Source organism: Rosa rugosa, chromosome 6, assembly GCF_958449725.1.
Source record: "Rosa rugosa chromosome 6, drRosRugo1.1, whole genome shotgun sequence".
Lineage (NCBI taxonomy): Eukaryota > Viridiplantae > Streptophyta > Magnoliopsida > Rosales > Rosaceae > Rosa > Rosa rugosa.
In genome coordinates, this window is record NC_084825.1 from 30789880 (window position 1) to 30798154 (window position 8275).

General features: G+C 41.0%; 1 protein-coding gene across 2 annotated transcripts; it reads left to right on the forward strand.

The window, feature by feature from the left end:
* The first annotated feature begins 672 nt into the window (after nt 1-672).
* LOC133713736 (uncharacterized) lies at nt 673-2633 on the forward strand. 2 transcript variants are annotated; one of them, XM_062139770.1, is made up of 3 exons: nt 674-1146; nt 1250-2223; nt 2503-2633. In XM_062139770.1, exons 2-3 carry the CDS (start codon nt 1374-1376, stop codon nt 2625-2627), a joined length of 975 nt encoding a protein of 324 aa, XP_061995754.1. In that variant the 5' UTR covers nt 674-1146; nt 1250-1373; the 3' UTR covers nt 2628-2633. The 2 variants fall into 2 exon arrangements, with proteins under 2 accessions (XP_061995752.1, XP_061995754.1); XM_062139768.1 differs by having other exon boundaries at nt 673-2223.
* Nucleotides 2634-8275: the final 5642 nt, after the last annotated feature.

Sequence of the window (8275 nt, forward strand, 5' to 3'; positions counted from 1 at the left end):
CTCCTTAAGAGACACAGTAATTCCTAAAGAAACTTGTAGAAAATAAAGACATGTACCCTTTCAATTTAAAAGGTGATGATTAATTATATTTTCATTCATATTTAATTGGATATTATGATATAATTCTAACATGAACAACCATTTCTATGCATTAAATCTTGCATGAGCAACACCATTTCAGAGGAGCTTCAAGCATTGAAACAAGGTTGTTCATGAACAAGCATTTTGTTTCTATGTATTAAGCATTGGAGCATTTGAGAGCAACAATGTCATTTCGATGGGCTTAGGAAGACTCTAATAGTTGTGGTTGTTCATGAACGGCCTATTAGAGTCTTAGAGGATTATAAGACTTGTGAGGATTAATTGGAGAGGCTTGTATCACAGGGAAGACATGTTAGTGTGAGTCATCGTTCCCTATTAGGAATAGACTACAAGAGAATATATTGTTGTAATTACTTACCTTATATATGTTGTGTAGTACAGTTGTAGTACGATTGTAATCTGTTTATAAACACCGCAGAATGGGTGTGATAATATATCAGAAAATTCATTCTCTAAATCTTGTGATATCTGACTTGGTATCAGAGCAAAGATCCGAGAGGACTTTGTCTCTTTAGCAGTCCAATTTTTCCTCAATCCGAGGAGTTGATACAAAACCAAACCTCTAGGGTTGTTTTTGTCATTCTCTGAGCCTGGTCTTCGTCTCTTTTGAGGGACCGACCTCTGTTCAATCAAGCTACAGGTCTTCGTCTTTTTGAAGGACCGATCTCTTCATCACTCATCACTCGTCCAGCTTTAGTCGAAGACCCTGACCGACGCTGCTTCCTATACCCTGACTCGTCCAGATCGATTTCGGACCCAGCTGCCCAGACCGACTTCTCGTCCGAAGACGCTGTCGGCTGCAGATCTCCAGTTTCCGGCAGCCAGCGCACCTCTCTAGTTTCCGGCGCTGCTCCCATCTGTTTGGCCCGGACGTTTGCCGCTCCGTCCACACCAGTTTGCGGTGTCACCCACATCGGTCTCGACCCGCCTCCATCTGTCTCGACCCAAACCTGTCTCTCGTCTCGACCCGCTTCAGTGAGTCCACCCGCCTCCGAGTCAACTCGCCTACATCAGTCGGTCCACACATCCAGTTTAGTCAACCAGGTTAAAAAAAAAAAAAAAAAATGTTACTATTTGTTTATTTCCGCTGCGTACTTTGGGATTCATATATTTTCTATTGTATTATTGCAATGGGTGGTGATGACAGTGAGAGTCAGGGTTCTAAGGCAAATGAGATACAGAAGGTTGAGGTCTCTGTCAAAAGCTCAGAAGGTGGTTCTTTCGGAGGTACCAAACTCACTGGTACCAATTTTCGAACATGGAAGAAGATTATGTCAGTTTATCTCCGTGGAATACACAAAATGGGGTATGTGACTGGAACAATCAAGGCTCCCAGTGAAGATGATGTGGATGCCTATGCTAAATGGGCAGATGATGATGGGCTGGTAATGTCAATTCTATTTCGAGCCATGACTGATGATGTGCTACAGATGGTGGAGGAATGTGAAACTGCTGAGGCGATATGGAAGACATTGGGGGATTTGTATACCAACGAGTCTGATTTTATACAGGTTCATGAATTGATGTGTAAATCTGCTAGTATGCAACAGAATGGGCAACCAATAGCTGTGTATTTCACCAAGCTGAAGAATGTATGGGCTGAAATTGATCAGAAGCGTCCTTGCAAGATCAAGAATCAGGTTGATCTGGTGTGGTACCAGAAGGAGAAGGAGCTAGAAAGGGTTCATGTATTTCTGAGAGGGCTTGATGAGAAGCATAGCAGTGCCAAGGGAGAATTGCTCAGAATGACAGACCCTCCTAGTTTGACCACAGCCTTTACATATATCCGCAAGGATGAGTCTCAACAGGAAAGTGTCAAACATGCACAGGTTGAAGTATCTAGCCTTGCCATTCAGGCCAAGTCACCGGCACCTTTCCTCCAGCAGCAGAATTCAGCCCCACTTCATCAGCAAGGTTTCCCACAAGGCTTCACCAATCGCCCTCGTCCTCAGTGTTCTTATTGTAATGACCTTGGGCATGTTCGGGAGACTTGTTGGAAGTTGAACCCACATCTTAAACCTAAAAAGCAAGGTTATCGTCCTAAGGCGAAAGCAGCAGCTGTTCAATTGGTCCAAGAACCGGATTTCTATGGAGTAGTTGGCCAAGATCATCATACAGCAGGTGGAGTTACTCCTACAGCCTCTATAGCTGGTCGATCATATGACTTATGACAAATCATATTTTACTGAATTGTCTTCCCCACCAGTGTCCTATGTAACCAATGCCAATGGTGAGGCATTTCCTGTGTTAGGTTCAGGATCAGTTCGTATTACTCCTACCTTAGAACTTCATAATGTGTTATATGTGCCTGACTTGTCCCACCATTTGATATCTGTTCCCCAGTTGAATACTGAGTCTAAATGCTCCGTAACCTTTTTTCCTATGTATGTGATTTTTCAGGATCTTCTCACCAGGGAGATAATTGGTCGGGGGTATCGGAGGGGCAGGTTGTTCCATCTGGATCAGACATACGCAGGAGAGAAACCAGGAGCACAGTCCCGCGCCGCTTTGACTTCGAGTTCTGATAAGCTAAGTGAAATTTGGCTGTGGCATCGCCGTTTAGGGCATCCCTCTTTTAGTCTTATGAGAAAAACCATGCCTACTTTGTTTATTGGTGTGGATGAGTCTAGTTTACATTGTGAAACATGTGTTTTGGCCAAGAGTTATCATGCTACTTATTTTCCTAGTATTTCTAATAAAAATGTTGCTCCTTTTGAGTTGATTCATTCTGATGTTTGGGGGCCATCTAGAGAACCCACTGTGTCGGGTATGAGATACTTTGTGTTGTTTATTGATGATTGTACAAGATTGTCGTGGGTTGCTCTGCTAAAAACCAAAGATGAAGTCTTTCTAGCTTTTCAAACTTTTCGTACTCTTGTTCAAACACAATATCATAGCACCATTAAAGTCCTTCGTTCTGACAATGGGGGGGAATATGTTAATCATGTTTTCCAAGAGTTTTTTTACAACCAATGGGATTGTTCACCAAACTACATGTCCACAAACACCAGAACAAAATGGAGTGTCTGAAAGAAAAACCGTCATTTACTTGATATGGCTCGTGCCATTCTCTTTAGTGCTCATATGCCTAAGTATCTTTGGGGCGAGGCTGTACAGGCCTCCTCCTATCTTATTAATCGTCTTCCATCTAGCGTCCTTCAGGGAAAAATTCCATTTGAGGTTCTTGCATCTCATGTCTCCTTACCTTCCTTTCATAATCTTCCAGCTCGTGTCTTTGGTTGTGTTGCCTTTGTCCATGTTCCTAAAAACCAGAGGTCTAAGTTGGATGCCCGGGCGCTTAAATGTGTCTTTGTTGGCTATGGAGGGAATCAGAAGGGATACAAGTGCTATCACCCACCTACCAGGAAGTACTATGTCACTATGGACGTTACCTTCTTTGAAGACATGAGTTATTTTTCCACTTCAGATACCGCTCTTCAGGGGGAGAATTCATATTTTGAGGAGCTGTATCATGGAGAGGGGGAGGAAACAGAAGGAGGAGAGGAAGAAGTCACACAGGCAGGAGGTTTGACTGATCCAGTTGAGACCATCAGCCCGCCACCTCTTGAAGCAATAGCTCCAAGCATCCAAGCACCAGTTCATATGGCTGAAAATGAAGTTGAAGACACGACTGCCCCTCCTGCCATTGCTTCTACCCCTGACCCACAGCTTCCTGGTAGGGAAGATCACTCATTTGAGGTATGTCCACTCACTAGTACTAGTAGTAGTGAGTCTAGTGTTGAGCAGTATGTGTTACCAAATAGGACCACTCGGGGTCAATCAGTCAAAAGATATGAACCTACTCTTACTGCCAAATCGAAATACCCAGTAGCTAATTATATGTCCACTAGGAGATTGTCTAAGTCATATGAATCATTTGTGAATCAAATATCTGCTGTATCAGTACCTAACAAAGTGCAGGATGCGTTGGGGGATCTAAAGTGGAGGAAGGCAATGGAGGAAGAGATGGAGGCGTTGCAGAAGAACAATACTTGGCAACTTGTGCCTCCACCACGAGGCAAGAAGGCTGTAGGTTGTCGTTGGGTGTTTACTGTGAAACATAATGCAGATGGATCAGTGAATCGGTACAAAGCACGCCTTGTAGCAAAGGGGTTTACTCAGACATATGGTATAGACTATGATGAAACATTTGCCTTTGTCGCCAAGATGAACACTATTCAGGTTCTGCTCTCATTTGCTGCTAGTTTAAACTGGCCACTCCGACAGTTTGATGTCAAGAATGCATTTCTTCATGGAGAGTTAGCCGAGGAAGTGTACATGAGCCTTCCACCTGGGTATGTAGTTGCTTCTCCTGGTGATTTTGTCTGTAGATTGAGAAAATCTCTGTATGGTCTCAAACAGTCACCACGTGCTTGGTTTGGAAGAATTTCACAGTTTATGCAAAATGTTGGTTACAGGCAGAGCAACTCAGACCATACCTTGTTTCTCAAGCATCAACAAGGGAAGGTAACAACTCTAATTATTTATGTGGATGATATGGTAATCACTGGTAATGATACAGTTGAGATGAATAGATTGCAGAGACAGCTAGCCTCTGAGTTTGAGATGAAGGACTTGGGTGAGCTTAAGTACTTCTTAGGAATTGAGGTAGCCAGGGGGAGAGAAGGAATCTATTTGTGCCAGAGGAAGTATGTTCTTGATTTGCTGACAGAGACAGGTTTGTTGGATTGCAGACCTATTGACACTCCTATTGAGCAGAACCATTGTTTAGCTGAGTATCCAGATCAGGTACCTACTGATCGAGCTAGCTATCAGAGGTTAGTTGGGCGCTTGATTTATTTGGCTCATACTAGACCAGACGTTGCATATGCAGTGAGTGTGGTGAGTCAGTTCATGCATAATCCGAGTGAGAGTCACATGGATGCGGTTATGCAGATTCTGAAGTACTTGAAGTCAACTCCAGGAAGGGGAGTACTTTTTTTCTAAACATAACAACATTCTTGAGGTTTGTGGCTTCACAGATGCAGATTGGGCTGGAAATATCACAGACAGGAGGTCGACATCAGGTTACTTTACCTTTGTGGGAGGTAATCTGGTTACATGGAAGAGTAAGAAACAGAAAGTTGTGGCACGTTCTAGTGCTGAGGCCGAGTATAGAGGTATGGCTCACGGAGTGTGTGAATTGTTATGGCTGAGAAATCTGTTACGTGATCTGGGTTTCAAACTCAAAAATTCCATGCAGTTGTATTGTGATAACAAGGCAGCTATTGACATATCACAGAATCCGGCACAGCATGATCGTACTAAACATGTGGAGGTTGATCGTCACTTTATAAAGGAGAAGTTAGATGCCAAAATTATTAGCTTTCCTTTTGTTTCAACTGAAGAGCAACTTGCAGATGTACTTACCAAAGGAGTTTCTAGGAAGGCGTTTTATGACTCACTTAGCAAGTTGGGCATGGTTGATGTATATGCGCCAACTTGAGGGGGAGTGTTAGTGTGAGTCATCGTTCCCTATTAGGAATAGACTACAAGAGAATATATTATTGTAATTACTTACCTTATATATGGTGTGTAGTACGGTTGTAGTACGATTGTAATCTGTTTATAAACACCGCAGAATGGGTGTGATAATATATCAGAAAATTCATTCTCTAAATCTTGTGATATCTGACTAGACAGACATATAACAACAACTTTCTTTCTCTGGTAGCTTTTCTTTTTTGTTTCTTTTGTTTCGTCTCCTCCTCTGCTCTCTGTATTTCTTTTGCTCTTCTGCTCCCCTTCCTCTTTTTTGCGTATGCTCTTTTTTTATAGGCAATGGAGAGAGAGCTGGTTTTTGATCGGATGAGCTTCCAATGAATATGTACATTCAAATTTCAATCTAGCTGACCCGATCTTCATGCGTAGTTATGGCTCTTATCTTCTCTTGACCGATTCATGAGTCCTCTTTTGTGGTTGCATATGCGTTTGAATACTTGCTCATAAGTTCACAAGTTCAAAAGGAATTATAGTCAAAGCCAACCTCCATTTCTTGATGGCTTACTTTCTCTATTCCTTAAGAGATAAACACAAGGACCAATTAACCAATCACCTCCCTTCCTAGTTCCTAGCTATCTCTTTTGTTTCTTTTGATCAAACAATTAAATGAAATTGCTTTGCTGATCTAGTGGCCAAATCAATGTGTATATTATTGCTTTCGACCCCAACTTTTAATGAAACACCACGACCACCTATTTGTGGGAGTTCCTCGAATTGGGTTTTTTTGAAAAATGTTTTTGGTCTCAACATTTGAGAGTCATTATTCTATGGTCCCAGATTATTACGTGATCCTGCCATGTGGTAGTCTGAACCAATAATATCACTCGAATTTGGTGGGAACCATGCAGGTGGGGTAAAAAAAAAAAATTAAGATAACCAATTAGAAATAAGGACATCTCATATAGACTAATAATATCAGCCCGGACCACCACATATACCATAGTCTGTGACAATATAATAATTTTTCCTTTATTGGATAGTCTGACTAATCAATCATATGAATGCCTATATTTTACAAGGATAGTTATTTACTTTGTGCAACTCTAATAACGATTTTCTTTGTTAGTAACCATATTATGTCAGTAATTGACCATGAAACTATGCTCAATCGTCGTTGGATATAAATCTACCGGTGAAAAATAAAACAACTAAACTTAGATATAATTATTTCCACTGTTGAATTTACATTAGGGGTGGGTTGAGCAAGATATTCTTGATTAGTAACTGATCAGGTGAACATTATTGCAATTTCATATCCTAAAGCTGTTTTTTTTTTTTTTTGAAAATAATTGAATTCATTGAACTAGCATCACTAATAAACTCGGGAGTATACAAAAACCATGAATGGAAAATGTTTGAATGAAGAGCCATCTGAGCAAGATTATGGGCTACACTATTTGCTCGATGACTTACATGAGAGAGAAGATAATTAGGATGTTGCTGAAACAAAAATCCAACTTCATCAACAACATTACCCATCACCGAACCATCTTCTTCATGATCATGAGAGTTTATAGTACGTACAAGCTGTAGGCAGTCACTCTCAAAACAGACAGTTTCATGCTGCAACGAGATAGCAAACTGCACTGCCACTTGTGAGGCCTGCCGCTCTACTTGGAAAGCTGACGCTGCTGCATTGACTGGTCTTGATGTCGCAGCCTTGAAAACTCGCTGATGGTCACGTATAACACATCCAATTCCTCCCTGCATGCTTCCATACTCATAACTACCATCAATATTATACTTCAAAAAGTTTACATGCACACAAGTCCATGGCTGCTCCACTCTGTGATGCTGTACTTCTGAGGCATGGATTAACTTGTATTCATCAAAGCATCCCAAGGTAGTGATGGCAATGTCTGCCAGCAGTCTTGGTTTGTCTTCCCACAAAGTGGCATTCCGATTCTTCCACAGAGCCCATAAAAACATCATGAAACTTCCAGTGCTTTAACTACTCACAAATAGCTCAAATATTATTCTCTCTATATAATCTTAACAACATGATAAACAAATCTTCAAAATCTGACTATTGAAGCACCACTGCATTTCTATTTTACCCAATCCAAATTCTACAATAAGGTCAATCATAGCATTCACTAAATGAATTCTTTGTGTAACAAAAGAGTGTGTCCAAGTTGAGCTCAATCCCTTTATGAACAAAAGAGTTCATACCAATAATTTATATTTTGGTGTTTGATTTCAATAACGAGATTGAGAACAAAATATTAATGCAGGCATCACACCCCATGTAATCTATTACATTTTGATCCACCACAAGCTTGATCGAATAACAAGTATATATAACATTGTTCTAAATCGCTCCTCTCTGTAAGTACTTCTTCTACTCATCATGTCAAATAGTTTCTTTGTGAAAATAGATAGATATCATCTCTTCACCAATCAAAGTCTATAACCCATGTCAATATGCCATCAATCTGATATTCAACATTGCTTTTTCTCAGTAATGATTTCAAATATTAGAGTGAAATTTGCTTTACGACTTATGGAGACAGGGTCAAAAATTGGATTACAATCAACGAGCCTTAATTATGGAAAAAATGACATATGATCTTGTTGGTGCTTCTGTTTGGCTCCAATTTTGTTGCAGCTGGTCAACAGTCTCTTTTATGCGCGGGCGTGCCAGCACCGTTCAGGTGCGGTCGTCGGGGGT

Excerpts from the sequence above, each read along its gene's own strand:
- LOC133713736 (XM_062139768.1), top strand. The coding sequence starts at position 1,167 with ATGTTACTATTTGTTTATTTCCGCTGCGTACTTTGGGATTCATATATT. Across the intron at positions 2,224-2,502 it reads CCAAGATCATCATACAGCAG|GATCTTCTCACCAGGGAGAT; the intron begins GTGGAGTTACTC and ends GTGATTTTTCAG.